This window comes from Triturus cristatus, chromosome 10 (assembly GCF_964204655.1).
Source record: "Triturus cristatus chromosome 10, aTriCri1.1, whole genome shotgun sequence".
Taxonomy (NCBI): Eukaryota; Metazoa; Chordata; class Amphibia; order Caudata; family Salamandridae; genus Triturus; species Triturus cristatus.
In genome coordinates this window covers 106,798,321-106,818,367 of record NC_140593.1, presented here as the reverse complement: position 1 = coordinate 106,818,367, position 20,047 = coordinate 106,798,321, and the positions used below count along the sequence as shown (strand labels likewise).

The window sequence follows — 20,047 nt, the reverse complement described above, 5'->3', positions numbered from 1 at the left end:
TAGACTTGGTACTTTGGAGATAGTGTGTGTTGGCCCAGCTCTGCAAGGACTGCCTTACAGTAGTCAGCTAGAGAGGAATAACATAATGGCATATGTTTGATGTTTTTTTTTTATATAAACCTTTTCTCCGTCTCTATACAGACATCCCTAATCATTTTCCTATCCTGGCACCGATCTCCCTGCCAACCCATTATACTTGCGAATAAGTTTTGCCCTGGCATCATTGTTATTCGGTATCTTTGTTGCGACAGTTTGTGCTGTAGCATCGAATAATTTTCTGTTTTCTGTACACGTAGTTCTTCCCTTAAATGTGCTCTCCCATCTCATCTCGCAGAATATTCCTTATCATTGTTTACCTCTTTTTTGCTCAGTGCCTTATTTTCCTTCAGGAAGCCATTTTTTTAAAAGGGCTAAAGGGAGACGTGCTCAGCAGGTTTTTAGTAGAATGAAGTTGGTGCCACTTTGTTGGAGATAGAGGAATTTGAAAAAATAGAAAATTTCAAATATGTGTGTTTAAAATTGGTCTTTTTAGAGCGGTCCATTGTCAGACTGTTCCCCTGTCTATTGTTCAGATTTATGTTCATCTTGATTCAAAACTGTCTTGGTCATTTTGCTGACATGTGCACCACGCATGTATGCACCTAAAAGAGGACGCAGGCGCTTTTTTCTTCTTTCCAGCACAAACAACACCTGATGTCCTTTCAGCTGGTGGCCGATTGCAGTGTTCAGGTGTTAAACTGGTACAAGTGAGGTGCAATTTTGTCCTGCCCGTATTTCTAGGTGCAGAAATGACAATCCTAATACAAACTGCTGGTCTCCCCCATTAGTACAAGAAGGAGAGCATATTTTTCTAAAGTTAATGCTGCATGCAGTGTAAGACACTGGGCAAGCATACATTTTAAACGGCTAAAGTTGTCATGCAGAACAATTTACATATTACAGTAACTGTTGAAAAAATTAATGCAAGAAGATACAGGGCAGTTTTTAATGTGTTTAATATTTCAAGGCTATACGTTCCCATTGCTTAATAAGCCTTGCTTTATCGCTGCAGTCATTTGCTTTAAAATGCACCATTTGCCAATCTTTTTTACATTTCTTTCTTAGGAGAGGGACTCTCCCTAGACCCCAGGTTTGTCCATTGAACTTGTTCACATCGCTAACTAGTGTTTTCTATTGGAAAGGGTGGAGCCAAAGCAGTCTTGCTTAGTACCCTAGCCCTCTTCAGAAGTCAGACTTGCTTGGCAACCCAGAAATTCTCTGAAATAATGTATGAGTTTTCTTTTATGAATGCCTAGAAGAACTGAATTTTTAATCCATTTATCACAGAAATAATGCTGAAAATAGCTCCAAAAAGACGGCCATTTTAAAAAAATTCTTCACGGGGGAGAACCCCCCCGAGCCCCCCTTATTGCCGTCGGGCTCGCTCGCTTCCGCTCACTTGCATCCGCTCATCCACTCTGCATACGCCGCACCAGTTTAAAATTCCACCAGCCGCCACTGGGCTCAAGAGTAACATTAGAATACATTTCTCATGAAATGTATAGTGAATGTATAGCCAGTCATTCAATACATATTATATAGATGATGTAGGAAATCCACCTTTTATGCATGGTCACCACAGACTTTTCACCTATTTGCTGGACCCTATAGTTTTACAGGCGTTAGAACTTTGCGCACTTTATCCCTTCTAACCACAGGTAAACTTGTGCTCCCTCTTTAAACATGGATGAATTGGCATACCCCTAAGTGGTGCATTTAACTGGCCTGTAAGTCCCTAGTATGCCATCTACTATAGTAACAGGACAAACATGGCCTCAGGCCTACCATTGTAGCCTGACATTAACAGTGCACAACATGCACTGCAACCTGTCAAAATAAGCCCTTTGGAAAGGTAAAAACCATCCTTTTAAATATTCATAAGACACTCCCATTTAGGTCTTGCAACCCACAATGCAGCGTGTAGGAAGCTGGGTTTCTGTTGCAGTAAACCCCCCAAACACTTTTTGCAAGACTACTGACGCACTTTGACTTGATGTGCCCGGGGTCCCTGCCAATCAGATTCTCAGGGCCTGTGTTCTTTCCCAAAACTGTACCTTGTACCCCAAATTGGTACCTCTCTGGCCACATGTCAGTCCCGTGTAAAACGTAGCAGAGGTACCAAGGGCACTGTGGCCAGGGAAGACCTCTAAGGGTTCAGCACTTATTGTGCCACCCTTAAAGGCCTTGTACCTTAACACACACACACACACTGCCATTGCAGGCTGCGTGTTTTGGTGCAGAGCAAAGAGTAGACATGGCACACATCCCTGTTCCCTGGGACAGTGGGGCCACCTCTTTAGTTTTACTAGCAAATCTCGTTGTGGCCCACCGGTCCCAGCGAGGTCTGCCAGCACTCCAGAGTTCTAGTCCACCATTGGTTGACCCCTTCAGGACTACCCTACTTCGCCTGCAGCCTCTAAACGAAGACCCCTCCCAACAGAGAGTGGCCCGGTAAGGTCTCAAAAGACAACCCTGCATCCATCTGCCCTGCCCCCTTGAGAAGAGAACCCGAGGTGCGCCTACATCCCGAGCCCTCCAACTTACCTGCTCAGCTGTTGGTTCCTCCAGGACGTCTTCCTGGATCGAGCTTGCAGCCAAAATCCAAAAATGGCAACTTCCATTGAAAACAACAGGGCACCCGACGCAAAAACAGCACCCTGCACCCAGTCGTCCCTGTGCCGCCGCAGGTGCACTGTGGGTGCTAACTCGGATACCCCTTTGCCCTGAGCCTAACAACAGGAGCTTTGTTCCCACAACCTTGTGGCCTGCTCATAAGCAGCCCACCAACCGGAGGACACCTATCACCTTCAGATAACATTGGGCCTCAGCACTCTGCACCCAGCCACCCTAGTGCCCCTGAGGGTGTTCTGAGAGTGCATCCTGGATCCTGGTGGAACCCTGGTTCTAACCCCAGAATACCAACTACCACAAATAAGTACTTATGTGCAAACGGCTTACTTCATCTCCTTCCATAGGATTCCATTGACTGTTTTTCCTTGAAAATTCTTCTAAGTGTGGAGTTGGTTTGTATGAAACATTGAAAAACTACAAATGTACTAAAAGTGAATTTCTTACCTTTTGTCTAAGAAATGTCTCAGATATCTAGGCATATCACACTGAGTAGCAAAGGTGATCTAAAAAGTAATCTAAAAAGTAACATGCATAGTAATCTGTAAAGCTACTGAAAGTAATTTCGAACTGTTGACTTACCTGTAATTCAACCAACTGCATTTGAACCTGCATTCAACTGTAAATCACTGCATAAGATTTTGCAAAGTGTTATTTCACTTACCTGCACCATACACTTTATTTTGAGTACTGCTAGGTTGGTTATGTATGGTTTAAAGTCCAACTGGATTCAACTGGATTCATATTGGTGCACCACAGGTTTAGAAAACTGACCCCTTAACCTCTAGGGTCGCCCATCGGTATTGCTGCCCAATAACCCATGCTCAGATTATTTAAATGATCGAGTAGTTTTTGATTGCATACACAGAAAACAATTAGTACAAACATACGGATACGTCCTAATATTGGTACCTTCCCTCAAGGTAAATAGGAAACCCCAGTTTTCTGTAAGTTTGTCAAGATTGATTCTTAAAAGGTTATTTCACATTCCGTGGTATCAGCTTTTTGGATCTCATGTCTATTGAATCTTTTCACTCAAAATAGCAGCTCCTATTGTGACAGGAGTAAATTATAGGGCAGCAGTTTCACAACATTTCAAAGGAAGAAGAGTCTATGATGCATGGGGTGCAATAACCTTTGTTGTACCTCCACATACTGCATATGCCTTTGAAAAGTTTTACTCATGAGTGGAGTTCAACGCTATAAATGGTGGTTCTGGGCATTTACAAAATTTGGAGCTGCATCTTTCCTGCCATACCAAGTAGATCATGAGTTGGAGGTTCCTTTGACCTACCAAAAACACCAAAATTAGTTTGATGGTCATTTACCACACACACACATCAGAATGTCAAACTGGGTCTCAAAAAGTAATGATGTGCCCACCTAGCCCCTATTGGTTAGGTATACACGTTTTCCTAAGCCAGGAGCCATACAGGTTAGGTAAGTAGTTGGTGTATTAAATCAGACAGTGTCCTTATACAGGAGACTCAAACAATACGTATTTCATATAATAGCAGACCCCCAATTTCTATCAGGACCCGCACCACAGGCATAGGTGGCCATAAAGGCAATCAATCCACAGCCTATAAACACTATTGAGAGCAAAGTGTCCATTCTGGATTGCTCACAAGACAAACCAGGTAGAAGTGGTCTGTCTTCACACAACACCCCACGACAAGCAAAGAATTCTGACAATGTGACTTCCTCTTAGGACAGTGCCACCTCTAGACAACTGCAACACCTGGCTAAACATATTTATGTGTTTCTATACTACTATGCATGGTAGACCCTCATGGGTGGTATAACTAGACTTATTAAAACAAGTATGAAATGAGCAAGAAGCTACACCGGCTTTAAATCTAGGAATTAAATTAATGGGAAATTTTGAAACAGTTTACTCAATTATTCTGAGAAACAGTCACTGAGAAGCAGCAGCTCCAGCCATATGTCAAATACTTGCAGTGGTTTTTGCTCAAGGACCAGAACAGAAGCTACCAAGAAATAATTTCTGAAACATATATGTCAGTGGCCCGTGACACCGTGGGATCATGAGTCGTGAAACCTCATCTCGAAGCAAAAAGTGTAACTGAGGCTTCTAGTGAGAAAAAATTCCTGACAGAAACTAAAAAAGCAGAGAGTACAATTGAAGAAAAGGACTTGCTCTCCGTCAACTCAGGAGTCCAGCTAGGGTAGTTACAATTCTGGCACACCTCGAAAAAAATACAAAATCCGGGGCATCATCAGATTGTCTGATAGCAGCTCTTTCCCTTAATTCAGGACTTTACCAGTAAATGAGCAGGGAGGACTGCATAGACCGAGTAATGCAGAAAAGACACGTATGCCAAGCAGAAAGGTAAATCAGGCCATGAAGCTGAGGAGGCAATACCATGAGGGCTTTAACATGTTGATGGACATCTGGGTTTACGACACTTAAACACACATGTACTGTTTTAACCATACCAAAGCACCCAATATTAAAGGGGTGCAGGGGTGTCCTTTAGATATCTTTATTCTTATCATCAGACCCAGTTGAATAAATATCAAAAGTGCTCCCTAAAAAACATTTGAACCCATCCTGCCATATAAGCACCAGGATGAGACCCAATGATGAACATGACACTAATAGAGCATGTGAGGGTCTACAAAAAAACCCACTGAGGTTGTATTCTTAGGTTGGGGTTCCTACCTGTAACTCCAGTTCTCTCGTAGGGTAATCTCCATTGAAGTCATAATCACTGAATAGTCCCAACCATGTGCCGGGATCTCGAGGCACTTGAAGTTATATCTAGATAAGACACGTGACATCAGCAGGTCGAGCCAATTATTTATCAACTATGGTCCAGTCCGTACATGGTTAGTCACTTCCAAATAATCCATTTCCCAATGGATCGTTTCCTGTATCCTTTTGTACTAACAAAAAAGCTATTAAAGCACTATCAGCTAGTCCACAAGCACATTCCACTAGCGGTAAAGGGGGTACCGCTGCATTAATGAGGAATATCCCTATAGTGGAAATTTGCAAAGCAACCACGTGGAGATCTGTTCGCACAGTCACCAAACACTACTGCCTAGACTGGGATGCCAGAGTAGATGCTCAGGTAGGACAAGCTCTTTCAAAAATCTGTTTGCTTAAATGACTTCCTTACTCATTCCTCTGTTTCTCCACCGCTCTTTGTAAGGTTGGGCTTGTAACTCTATTCAGTGAATATGATTATCAATGGAGATTTCCTAAGAGAGAAGTTATAGTTTCTTACCTGTAACTCCAGTTCTCTCGTAGGGGAATCCCCATTAAGTCATAAGCAACCCTCTGTCCTCCCCAGTGCAGTGAACAGAGGTATCCATGATACCTACATATCCTTATACATGCATCGTCTAAAAAAAGATACTGGTGTTCTCTTGGTTGCTAAAGACACGGTCTCTATTTTTAACTCAATGAAAGCCTATGGGGCTACACTGTCCTGTTTCCCTTCATCTCTATACTCTATCAAAAAAGGGTTTATGCTGTTTTACCAAAACATCATGAAATGATATACATACATAATTCCCCTGGCCCTTTTTTAAAGTACAAGATGAACAATTAGGCTATTGTAGCCTGTTCCTATAGGCTGCATAATATATGTCTCTCTTAAATGACTTTTCAGCCCTTCCTGAATAAAGGGGAACATCTACACTTAAGATGTATTGTGAAAAAGTCCTCGTGGATCTAGGCACGTGGGCGGGACTGTTGACTGATTATGACCATCAATGGAGATCCCCTACAAGAGAAGTAACGTTTACAAAATTACAGTTTTGCTGCCTGAAGTTCATGGAGGCTAGTTTGCATTAGCTCTCCAGCAGCAGTCCAGCAAATGATTAGCCTTGAAGGAGTGACATAGGTGTGAAATTCCTCCCAGAATCAAACAGGCTGACCTGAATGGACAGAGATGACTCCTCTAAACTCCACAGAAAATTCAGTGTAGGGGCAGCAGGTATTCTTTTGACACTAGTGTCAAATCCTGCTCGACAGTTCCATTGAGACACATGCAACACTTGGGATGCACTTGAAAGGGAAAGAACAGAATGCAAAGACAACACTTGTGGATTGCCTGTTTGATTGGTTGAGGACCTTACTTTTTTCCTAAGAAAAAGAGAGCATGCTGTTCCTTCAATGTGTATAGAGAGGAGTAACCAAAAATGGTATATGGTGTTATCAGTAAAGGGCATCCAATGATTCGAAGGAGAGGAATTGCTCCTATCGGAATTAGGACCCTCACACACCTAATCAGTTAGGTGTCATGCTTCATCATATGGGTCTGCTCCTGGTCGGGTCGGCGCTGCAATACCCGACGGGCACCCATATAGGGGCTCTTAAACAGAGATCTTTTGTTCCTTGCCATTAGGTGAGGTGTGAGTAAGGGGTCTATGGAAGTGTAGATGTGATATAGTGAAAAGTGCATTAAAACAGGTTGGGGAGTCCAAGAAGTGACTTTATTCAGGATGCCTCTCCACCTGGATTAAAATATGAGAGTGGCGACTATCTGTAGTAATGTTACAAGATAAAAGCGCTCTACTCTGAATGGGTCAACATGTTTCTTGCCTTTTTTTTGTCAGGAGGATCTATGGCAATTCTCCAGGACCTTGTGAAAAACTATCTACATGGCGTGGGAAGTGGGGAACCTACCTACCACGTATGGCGCTACGGGTTGGCAACCCACAGCTGTTGAGGATGACCTAAAAACAAAGCAAAATGTTAAAAACCACAACAACATGTTGGTGGTAATCATGACAACACGGTTAGCTCTCTCTCAAACGTTCGTGCGTCACCCTTAATGTGTCATAAAGTGACTTCAGAAGACAAACATGATGGTGTTAGGTGTTTAGCAATTCTGATCACATTATGATCTAAGACCCGTGTAGTGAGGGGTCTTCCAGCAAAACATATATAAAAACAAGGAGAAGGTAAAATTGTGGCGATGCAAATGTACACAAAGCTGTCCAAGCATGGTAATGATGTAGGAACTCACCTAAATATTAATAGGGGTAATACCTCAACAGTGGTCGGCAGGCATTGGGGACACTCAAAAGTAATGCCCTAGGAAAAATCAAAACGTGACTCTCCAGATGAGGGTGCTAGAATACTTTTTTCCTACCAGAGTTCTATCTTTGGGTTTGGTGGGAGTACAGTGCGTCAAACTGTATTTTCTCATACATGTGGGAAGACACTAGGATTACCATAGCACACTCCCCACACACATCCTCATCGCTGAGAGTCCATATTTAGTGTGGCAAAGACTTTCGCTATTTTGAAAATGCCCTGAAACATACAATTTTGGTCCAGCTTGCAGTAAGGCAAACAGGTGTTAATGACAAAGTTTGTGGGGTTTGTCCCAGGAATGTTTACCCCATTAGTTATTGTGGGGCCAGGAGGCACTCTCATCACCAGCTTGTGCCAAGCATAAATGTGAGAACCCCAGGCACCCTCAAGAACGCTTTCTTGGCCTGTAGAAAAGAGGAATGAACCTGCTGTCTATGACATGAGATAAGCCATGAAGGCCTGGCCCTGCTCCCTCTTGTACCTAGAAAAAAGAAATGGTCTGTAAAGGTCACTTGGCTGACTTCCTGGGTGATGACAGGCACACAAGCTGCAAGAAGCATATTCCTGAAAGTACACAGCTGGCCACTGGCAACTGAACCTGGACTGGGCCCTGCTGTTGGCCTCTGCCTGACACCCTGTGAGCCTCTAAGTGCCTTCCCCGATGCCCTTCTGAGCTGTAGGAGTGTACTCCTGTAGTGGATCGGGACATAAAAGCCTATGGGCCTAATGTATAAGTTCGTGGAAAGGGTACTCCATCGCAACAGCGACAGAGTAGCCTTTACACCAACATAATGGTCCATCCGCCAGCTCTAAATGCGGTAGGACTTTGGTATAACAACGGTGGAGACTATTCTATCTCCTCCGTGGTTACAAGCCTCCAATGACCTGACGGAGTAAGGACCTTCAGAGGGTGATCTGTATGTCCGTCCACCTAATGTAAATAGGCGGACATACAGGTCAGATTTTACTGCCCGCCACCACCAGTTAAACCCTGGCAGTAAGAGCAGTGAAATCTGCAAAATGCCCACACTCGCTATGGGAGACAACTCCCATGGCGAGGGGGCATTGTTTTATTTTTATTTTCAAAAACAAAATCCCGCTTCGGTTTCCCATATTGGATGTTTGTCATTTTGTTTATTAAACTAATTCCACTCATTTATTTCCCAATTCGGTTTGATATTTTTTTTTTGTTTTGCATTTTGACTTAATTACTGTTTTGATACTGCACATTTTACACATTGCCCTACAATAAGCATCTCAGCTCTGTGCCATAGCTCCCAGGGGGTTGAGGTCACGTTAATTTAGTGACTTGCAGGCTTCACCCTCATAGTGGTTTTGATTATTCTTTAAAGCAGGTAGTTGTCTACCCCAAATAATAATTCAGTTTCTTACAGATGAACACGCTAATAAATTCAAAAGGGTCAAAATGACAAGAGAAATTTCAATTTAAGGTATGGAAGGGCATACTGGATACAGTATAGGATCATACATATTAAAAGTCGGAATGAAATTGCTAGGTTGGATGGGCCTGGTGGTCCACACCATTTAACAAATTGTGAATTGCTGTCATGATAAGAGTCCTAAAGAAAGATAAAATGTAGTTTCTGAAGAAGGAATGCATAAACTTGTATTCAACTATTTAAAAAGAAAAACCTACCTGAAACGTTGCCTGATATAACTTAACATGTTTTACTGAAGCCCAGTATCTTGTATGGGGTTTACCCAGGAACTCTACATGGTATCTTTCAACATCTCCATCAGAGTCATAAAGCACATATTTTCCAGTACTTGGATCAGGGCAAAGTATACCGGGCCATCTTTCAAGATAAAAAGAAATGTAATTGGAAGCAAATGTTTTTAACAACAAATCAAAGTCATTAAATGCACTTTTCTACTTGTGTTAGTAACCCACATATTAACAAACCTTCAATTTGTGATTTCAGAAGAACAATTTTTATTTTCCTCAGTTTTCTTTTAGGAAAATAATGATTTTATCATGCATACAGAGGCATTATCTTATGTTCAAAACTACTTAGCAAACCCCAAAAGCAAAGAGACAAAACTGAACAATCAACCAGTGTTGGTAAGTAAGGGTAGTGGCTGAGCACTTATTCTGCAATTACTAATTTACTGGTTTTACTCTCACACAGATGAACTGCACCTTGAATCATTGTGAGTGCAATCAAATCAATTGCATGAAGTCAGTAACTGTGAGACTTAAGGGGTCACTGAAATTCAAAAAGGATTGGTGATCTGGTCCAACCTCAATTTACACCTATTTACGTATTGAGCAGAAATTGCCCTCACTCATGTGCTACCATCAGCAGTCACTAGGACAAAATGACACAAAACCGGCACAATTATCATTTGTGCACATTATTTTTCCCTTAGCACACAGGTCTCATTAGGTATCAGAAATACACTTGGATCCAAGCACAACAGTTTTTTTTACATGATGTTTTTGAACCTGATAGCATTGTCTTGGTTTAAATAACAACCTTCATTTTGTAGTATACACTTTATAGTTTCACAATATTCCTAATGTTCTATCATGGACAGTTCTCTGGTTTTTCCAGTGTTGGTATCCTTTATTCCCTCTCATCAAGTCAATAAACCCAGTACACACTGAAACTAACAGTAGCTAATAAGTGTTCATGCAGAGGCAGATATTGTGCACTGTATCCTACTCATTATGTCCACTCTAACTTCAGTGAATTAGATAGTTAAATGAGAACTCCACTCCTCCCACAGGTCACCTTTCCACAAGTTTTCATGGCCATTTACTCTGAAGCGCTGTGGGAGATCACAATGGAGTCCGTCAGGTTTCTCCCAGTCTGGTACTCATGTGCCAACATGTGTGTGTGACTAGAAGAATCCAGGAAACCTTTTCCCTCTCTGGCACTAACTTCACAGCTCCCTTGAGGATGAGAGCTACCAACTCCTGCTGTAGGATGGCCAAATGGTCTGAAGATGGAGAGGAGGGAGGAGGGAAAAGTCAGGATGGTGGGCGAGCCTAAAGGTGTGCACTTTGGGAAGCAAACTACTCCTGCTTTCCTGGGTCATAGGGGGAGAAAGACTAGGAAGAGGATGAGCACGAGGGTTGCAAGGCGGATTCATGGTCTTTACCTCTACATCTGCCTCTGTACTGATGTTTGAGTGGATTCTGCTGCTGGAGCGCTGGTGTGTACTGCCAGGAGCGAAAGGAGGAGCCTCGTCCAAAACCACAAAAGCAGCAAAAAGACAACAAGTCCTTGGTCGATGTCAGCTGAAGGCCTAAAGACCTAGTTGTAGCCTTATAGGCCTTAAACTGCTCCTGTGCTGAGTTGGCCTCATCTCTGAACAAGCGCATGCCGTCTAAGGGGCGTTCCAAGAGGTTAGCCAGGGCATTGGATGAGAAATTGATCATCCTGAGCCAAGTGTGGCGATGCATTGTCAGGGAGATACTCCTAGCCCCTGTATAGGAGTCTGTGTTGTCCAACCCAGGGTTACTATTATACTGGGAGGTATTCTGCCCCGTCATGGGGATGAACTAATAAAAATGCCCATTCATGTTGGTGGGAACATGCAGAAGTATCATCCGAGCCATGTACCACAATGCTTGCTTGTAGCTGTCGAGGAAGCAGTTGGCAGTTGACTTCAAGGCCATACTCCCCGCAGAAAAGGCCGTCTGATCCTAAGCTTCCAATTGTTTTGACTCCTTGTCAGCAGGGGCTGTAGGGAAGGCACTGCCCAAACTGGTTACCGAACAGGTTGCCTGGATAACCAAACTCTCTGGGCAAGGGTGCATGGAAAGAAAATCCCAGGTTACCAGGTGCAGACAGATAACTGAGGGCTACAAGCAGAGTGACTGCCGGAGCAGGGAAAGGCTTCTCCCATGCCACCATAATATATTCTAGTATAACCTCATTGAGGGTAATAAGAGGTTTTGAAGAGGTCGATGAGTGCAAGAGAACCTCAGTGAAGACGTTGGCCTCTGTCGTTGGCAAGTACAAGTTCAACACCTCTGTGGCGCTGAGCATGACCTTGTGCAAAGACACAACCTCTGGCATTGGTGGTCCAGAGGGGAAGTCCATAGGCAGCTCCAGTGAGGTGTCTAGCCCATTGGCTGAAGACAGGCCCTAAAAGCAAGGGGATCCTGCTCAGGTTCAGCACCAGTGAAATGCTCAACAGAATCTGTCACAAAAAGTTAATGGCGGTGTCTCGATAGGCCTACTCTTCAAGCAGCCTCTGGGCCTCCCTCTAAGAGTGAATATGAGGTTTGAGGTAGGGCTGTGATTCCTACAGCATCATGTCTGGAGTTGAAGGAGGTGACAGTGGTGGTGGAGGTGACAGTGTGGGAGACACTGTCCATGGCGCTGGTTGTGGCACCAAGAAGCAGAGAGTTGGGTTAAGGCAATGGGGTGCAAGCACTAATACCGATGGCAGATGCAGAGGGCCATCTGGCCCAAAGGTGCACTTGACGGCATCGAGGATTTTGTGAAGATGGCATACATAGCAAGAGGAATACTGCCGGGTACAAATTCTGGAGCCAGAATCTCAGTAAAGGCCAGAGTCTGCATCAGGAGTACAATCAACGGATGTGCCTGGGTGTGGGGTCTGTCCTAAGCTGGACCTGTGGGAGACAGCTAGCGATGAAACAACTTAAATTTAGAAAGCTTCTTTTACTTCCTGGTCGATTAGGAACGGTGCTGGGTATGTTTTTGGCATCAATGTTCCTCCATCGCTCAGGCTATGAAGAGCTCGGCCAACCACTTTTTGATGGCCTTGGGTTGCATACTGAGGCACGATGAGCAGGCCTTTGAGTCATGGTCAGATCCCAAGCACCACAGACAGACCTCATGAGTTTCTGTAATGAAAATCTGCCTCTCACAGTCCCTACAGTGTTAAACCCAGACTTTTTAAGGGGGGGGGGGCATTTGGTGAGAAAAATTTCCTCAGAGTGAATCTGTGGATCGGCGTCAAAGGTGTGGGATAAAGGGAAATTATGTTGATGCGCTGGAGGGCTTTATTGCCTTGGTGGAGTCCCCGGCATTGTCTGAGTCTAACGCCCTCTACCAGCAACCTTGTTGCTTTGAAGTTTCCTGATACAGTCTGATGCCTGGTCTTTGTTCTACAGGTGAGGAATCTGCAGGAAGAAGTATCAATCAGAATATCTGTGTTGCCTTTCTCTCATTTTTTAGAATTAAATCAGTTTTTATTAGCAGAACACATAGCATGAAAATACAGTGCTTCGTTGCCTACAATCCCACGGGCCAGCTACATCACAATCAGAAAACAAAAAACAGGGCCTATGGTTTATAGGCTGTCTGTTTCGCTAGCTGACACAACATGCCGCCTACAACCCATCCTGTGCCGGCCGGGTTTGATAACGGAACCATTAACGCTACAGTCACTAGAAATGTGAGCATGAGTAAGGTCTACTGCACAATGAGTATGCATATAACAGTGAGCCGTGGAGTCGTTATGGCCAACTAGAGACGAGAAAGTCTGCCTTTTAAGAAAAGTTAGGAATCACAGGCAAAACAATAACTAAGTCAAAATTGAAAAGCCCAATCCCCACCCCTCACCCCCCCTCCCCTCTCCAGGTGAGTAAAAACTATACTCGTACAAATGGGTATGGTCCGGTGTGACGGTTATCGGATTCACGGGGAGCCCGACTAGCCAGTTCGTGACCATATGTGCTAACCACCTTCTTGACTCTCTGGATCAGTCGGAAAATCCGTAGATAGGCGGGACACGACAGTTCCCAAAACTCCGTGGATAAAATTTAGATAAAGGGGGCCTAGATCTTTGTGTATTCGGCTTTGTCCCCTAGAGTGGCCATAGACAATCTCTACATGCCCAAAAGGGACCACAACTGGTGCAGCCATTGTGTGTGATCCGGGATCCTATCCGTCCTCCAACCAGCTAAGAGTACCCGGTGTGCGGCATTCAGCACCAGGGCCATCTGCGTGCCTTTGATAGAGCGCAATGAAAAGATCAGTGCATTGGGCAGTCCTAAGATAGTGTAAGCAGGGAACCTAGGGATGGTAGTGTCAAAGGCCTTATCAAGGATCCTGTCCCAATACCTCTTGAGTTTCTGGCAATTCCACAGCAAGTGAAGGAGGGTGCCTGGGTTACCGCAGCCACGCCAGCAGAGGCCGTCGCACTGGGGGTTCCACTTGGTTAAGCGAGCCGGAGAGAGATACCAGTAAGATACAATTTTAAATGCAGTCTCCTTGTGGCCCATGGAGTGTGCGGTGTGGTGGGTCCTGTAAAAAATATCCTCCCACTCTTTATCCGAAAGTGTGCAACCTATTTCCGCCTCCCACCGCCTCTGTCCTGGGGTTCGGGCTCCCTTGGCGCCCTGGGTGAGGAGCGTATACATTTCTGAGATAAGTTTGCGGTCATCTTTTTTCAAGAATAGCCACTTTTCAAACAGTAGCATCGGTCTACTAACCAGGGGGCATATTAGGGGGCCCGTCACCCAGTGCAACATCTGCATATGTAGGAAGAGGTCCGAGCCTGCAAGGCCATAATCCGCTCGGAGCTGCTCAAAGGGGATAGGGCCCTGCAGGTTGAACAAATGTCCCAAGCGCTTACACCCGCCCCCCCAACCACCGCGTGCCCGCCCCCTTTTCCATCCCAGTAGGGAAATCGGGGTTTAAAAAGATTGGAAACATGGGGGAGGGAAATGCTGTAAGATTAGCCCTTTTGGACATTCTATCCCAAACTAGCATAGTGGGCGGAGTGACTGACGGGGAGTACATCCCCCTAGAACGCGACAAACTAGGCAGCCAGGCCTCCCTCCAGATATGGTGGCCAGCAACCATCTGATCCATAAATACTCAGTGTTTCTCTACCATGGGACAGTTCCATTCAACGAGGTAGCACAGCAGTGATGCTTGAAAATAGCGAGTGGTGTTTGGCAAGGCCAGGCCACCCTCCTTCTTAGGGCGCCGCAGTCTTCTGCAGCCTGGGAGAGATCGACCCCAGATGAAACGCTCACTTTTAGTTTGTATGTGCGTGAGTAAGTTCAATGGAGGCATTAAAGGGAGAGTTTGGAAGAGGTATAAGGCCGGAGGTAAAACATTCATTTTAACCACGGCCAATCTCCCAAGCCACGACAGGGGCAGTTGTCGCCACTGAGCAAGATCTTTTTGAATGCGAGAGAGTAGGAAGGTATAGTTTACTTCCACAGTCTTGTCCAGACTCTTTTGAAGGGCCAATCCCAGATATATGATACCCTCCATCACCCAAAGTAAAATTGTGCACGCAAGGTGTCCACTGTCGTGAGCGTTGCAGTAAGGTTCAGTACTTGCGACTTCTGCAAATTTATTTTAAATCCAGAAACCTGACTAAAGACCTGTAGGTCTTCTACGATGGCAAGCATGGAAGTCGGGGGGCGTGCCAGCGAAAAGAGGATGTCGCCTGCATAGAGGCTAATTAAATGGAGGTCGGCCCCAAATGGTATGGCCTGCGCCTGTGGATTGTCCCGGAGCCGCTGGGCAAAGGGCTCCATATACAGGGCGAAGAGCAGGGGGAGAGAGGGCACATTTGTCACGGTGCCCTTCCCCACTGCGAAGTCGCTCGAAATGATTCCATTAACCCGGACCACAGCAGTCGGAGTGCTGTAGATGCTTGCCACCCACTTGCGGAACCTGGCTCCAAAGCCAAAGTGCTCTAGGGTGGCAAACAAATACGGCCAATGCACGCGGTCAAAGGCTTTCTCGAGATTAACTGCCAGCAGTAAAGCCTCTTCTTTAGAGTGGTGTACCTTATCATTTAAGTGACAGATCCTTTTAGTATTGTCTCCGCACTGTCTACTCGGGATGAAGCCTGACTGATCCGGGTCAATCAAGCCGGGCATTAAACGGTTCAATCTATGGGTCAGGATGCTAGAGAAGAATTTTGCGTCGATATTCAACATGGAAATCGGCTGGTATGAGCTGCAAAACACCGGGTCCTTCCCTGGTTTGGGGATGACCAAGATCATCACCTGCAGCACAGAAGCTGTGAGAGTGCCCGTGTCCGCAAAAGAGTTGAATAAGCAACTGCGGCCAGATCTATAGGTTTTGCTTTTATAAACTGCAATCCATTACCTACGGGTTTTACAATAGGTTTAATAGCAAACCTGAAAATGGCCTACATGGCTCGGTCAAATTGTTGCATCTTAACAGTGCGTATGCTCCCCCAACTGAGAGAAGAGACCAAGGATATCCCAAGGTATGTAAACGTTTCGACAGTGCCCACCAGCAGGTCCCCAATATTATGGTGCAAAATCAACAATTGATGGACAGAATGCATAACAATGTCATACATTCACCCCAGTACAGAGATCTGGGCCTAAATCCATTGTTTTTTTACTCCCCATGCCATTCCAGTTTGAACCCAGCCATATGCAAATCAGTCTTGACCCTGCACCCAATGGGAACAGTCCAATCCGAACAGCCAGACCAGGTCCTCCTTGGACTGGAAACAAGCACCCTAGGATCGGTTTCGAGGTTTCACCCCTCATCAGCCAGGATAGCTTGAATCCAGTGGCATGGAGAGCACAGGACCCACGTCTAGGCATACCCGTCCCGCTCGGGGTGACAAGTGCAAAAACAACAATTGATAGACATAATGCAGAACAATGTCATAAATTCACCCCAGTACAAAGATCTGGGCCTAAATCCATCCTTTTTTTGCTCCCCGTGCGATTCCAGTTTGAACCCAGCCATATGAGGCACAGGGTCAAAACTGATTTGCATATGGCCAGGTCCATCTGGGGTAGCATGGTGAGCAAAAGAATGATGGATTGTGAACGTTTTGATTTGTTCTGCATTCCGTCCATCAATTGTGTGTCTTTTGCTTTCTCGCCCAATATTATGGTGGCATCTTTTCGGGACTTTTGGACCACAAAACACTATGTAGGATTTAGTTAAATTACTCTTCAAATCTAAATGGGCCATGAAAAGGGTAAATGCATCAAGTAGTCTTTGGAGGCCTTTGACAGCTCTAGCAATCTAAACTGCAACATCCACATATAAAAGTACTGGTATTCAATGCGCAACCAACTGTGGCAGATTCTGTCAATAAAAATTCTACAGATCATGAATGTAGAGGGTGAATAAAAAAGGTGCCAACACACACCCCTGCCAGACCCACCTATTCATTTTATATGTAGTTGCTTCAGTGCATTCGCAATTAGGTCCAAACCACACCTTGCCTGACTCGTATGTGTACATATGGATCAAAAACATAAACAATGGGCTCCTCCACCTCCATAGATGACATGATGTCCGAGAATTTGGAGCAATTTACACAGTAAAATATGTAGCTCAGGCCCAGAAATGCAAGATACGATATATTGAGCCTTTTTAGCCAATCTGTATTTAAAATGACCAAATATGAATTCAGGCACTGCTCAACAGCATCTGGTGAAGTCTACTGCGTGTGAGCGGGAGGGGGTATGATAAGAGGTGCCTCACTTCAAAACAGCAGATATTCCTATGTGTTGTGTCTAAATGCCAAGCTAGGTAACTGGCCGATCACAGAGAAAAACAGAGAGTTGTTCGACCTTGCATGAAATGTTCAGACTGAGTCCCAGAAAGGAGAACTAAATGATAAAACATGTGCAGGATATTTCTAAAATAGCATTGTGGCATAAACACAAAAATGCTGTGTGTAGCGTGTGTAAAACAGAGCATCCTACAACGTGCAATTAAGCCAAAATATTAGGGAGCTCAGCGGGCCCTAAAGGGAACTCACAACAGAATATTATATCATCTATCTAAAGCAATCCCAGACTATAAATATACTACCTGTAACAACTTTCTACATGTCAAGTTAAGTCAAGAATCACTTTATTTGATTTAACTCTGTAAATCATAGAAGCATATACAATAAATACCTTTTTTATTAAAATCAACAAGACTCAATATGCCTAGTTCTACGGGCGGAGTGAAACACCCCAGTTAAAAACCATGACGCATAAAAACAAATTGCATAGTTATCTAAAAATTGCAGATATAAAAAAAAACAGGCCTCACTTGTGTGAAGCCCAATGGCAAAAATAATATACGTATATATTTATAACGCAGAGTAGTACATCTTGGAGATATAAAAAAAAATACAAAGTGTTGAGTGCAGCAGCCAATTCACGTGTGCAAATTGCAGGTTCCATTGTTTTATGCCAACCGCCTTTCAGCTGAGGGAACACATTTAAACGAAAATAAGTTAAAAGTCTCCAATAGAGAACTGACATATCCAGAGTTAAATACAATTCATATTTTCAGGAAATTTTGACCATCGCATAATGCTTATACACAAACGTTTATCCAGTGACCGTGTAACCCTTTTTCCTTGTTCAACTTCTTGAAATGCCTCTTTGACCAACCGAACCTCAGCCTTAGAAATTCATTGTAACAACGTAAATAAAAATGGTCGGCCTGCCAAGCTCCCCCAGAATACCTTAGATATACTGCAACCAAGGGGTTTTGTGTTAGTGTTCCAGTTCCAAGCAATATTTTAAGATCCTTCTATTGAATTACAAATCCTCTTTTAACGAAACAGAGAACCGCAGTAGAACTGGACTGATTTGTTAGTAATCAGTAACAAACCCTGTGCTCAGTTCTTCATGGACGATATCTGCCAGTAAAGACGGCGGTATCTTCAGGATTCTCCTTAAAAAATTATTTGCAGCAAAATGAATGAGGTGGCAAAACTTATAAGCCCAGATCTCTGATCCAAAAGCCACTGTTGGTACACATTTGACAAAGGTGTCAATACTATGGGCCACTCTATTAAAGGACTGCGCATGCGCAATGATTAGCGACTCCCAATTTAATCTAGCCAGATGCCTAAATAACAGATTTAGCCATCTTGCCAATGTGCTGTCCCTTATTCATGTGGGTTTTCGTTTTAACATTTTTCGACTCCAACACCATCATATACGGTTTTGCAAAATTTGTTTTCAAACCTAAATTATCCATAAAATCATTTAAAAAACTCTATTAATAGTTGCAGTCCATTAGCTGTACATGCTATAAGTACTGTGTCATCAGCGTACAGTAAGGCTGGTACCTTCCTTTTCCCCACCAAAAAACGTCCTTACACTGAGTCACTAAAAATTGATCAAACTGATTGATGTGTAATATAAACAGTGATGGGCTAAAATGCAGCCTGCCGCACTCCTCTCCCTAATCGAAAGTGTGCAGTGCATTCTCCATTGATCCTGTATCTTACTGAGTCTTGCAAACCTTTGTGCAAATCTATAAAAAAAATTATAAGTGCACTCTCCACCCCCATGTGCCCCAGCACAGCCCATAACTTCACTCTCAGGCTGTACTGAGGTCCATGATTGCCAAAAGTATCGACTCCGTCCGCACTTTTACATACTTAGTAATTAATAAATATATATTTAAATTCTGCTTAATCATTCATATACAAGGCCTAAACACATATTGGATATCTGATAGAATCTTTCTATCCTTCTCCCAGTCCCTCAACCGATTGACAGTATTCTGCCTAAGATCTTCACTTCAGCATCCACTAAAGAGATGGGCCTGTAACAGACTGGATCTGCAGGATTCCCTTTTTTAAACACAGGCACAACGATCAACTTGTGCCAAGAACTCAGCATATTACCACATGCTGCTGCATTAAGATGTTGAGTAAATAACAGAGCTCAAAGATCCACGCATGTTTTATAGAGGTCCCAACGTACTTCATCTGGCCTCGGAATTTTATTGGATGAGAGGGCCACTATGGATTCTGCGACTTAGGTCAAATCAAACCGTATCTCACCCCCAACTGATGGTAAGGGTACAGTGGAATAAATAGATTCAAAATGCCTGACCCATTTCTTGGCTTGAATGGTTTGAATCATATCTGGTACCGCTACCTTATTGACAATGGGCTGGTTCACTATTTTCTACAATTTGGAGCGAACTCCTGACTCACATGTCACCACTATCTCTTCCCCTGCCTCCCTTTCGAGTTCAGTCTTTCGGGTCTTGCGGGCCACATTGTATAATTTTCTAGCCTCCTTCACTACTTCGAATTTTTGTGGACTGATGAGCATTTGTTGTCTAACCATTTGGGGCTAGATTTTCCAACCCTTTTCAATTTCCCCAGGAGGGCCACCTGGACTGTTTTGTAAAGATTCATAAAAGACTCTAGGATGACTAGATCAAGGATGTTTTAAATGCATTCTACATGTCCGTATCAGATCTCCTAAAAAATTATTCTGGCACAATTTTACCCCATCTTAACCTACGTCCTTGCACCTGCAATTTCAGAGGTTTCTTATATGGGGGGATAGTCTTTCCTCTAAACTCAAAC

At 44.0% G+C, this 20,047-nt stretch overlaps 1 protein-coding gene across 1 annotated transcript in view; it reads right to left on the bottom strand.

Annotated features, from left to right (window-relative positions):
* ZCWPW2 (zinc finger CW-type and PWWP domain containing 2) overlaps positions 1-20,047 on the bottom strand; it is a 1,218,481-nt gene that overhangs the window by 1,156,345 nt on the left and 42,089 nt on the right. The window contains exon 2 of the mRNA XM_085629962.1: positions 9,399-9,558. Within this exon, the coding sequence (XP_085486088.1) occupies positions 9,399-9,558 (160 nt within the window). The remainder of the gene's footprint in view (positions 1-9,398; positions 9,559-20,047) is intronic.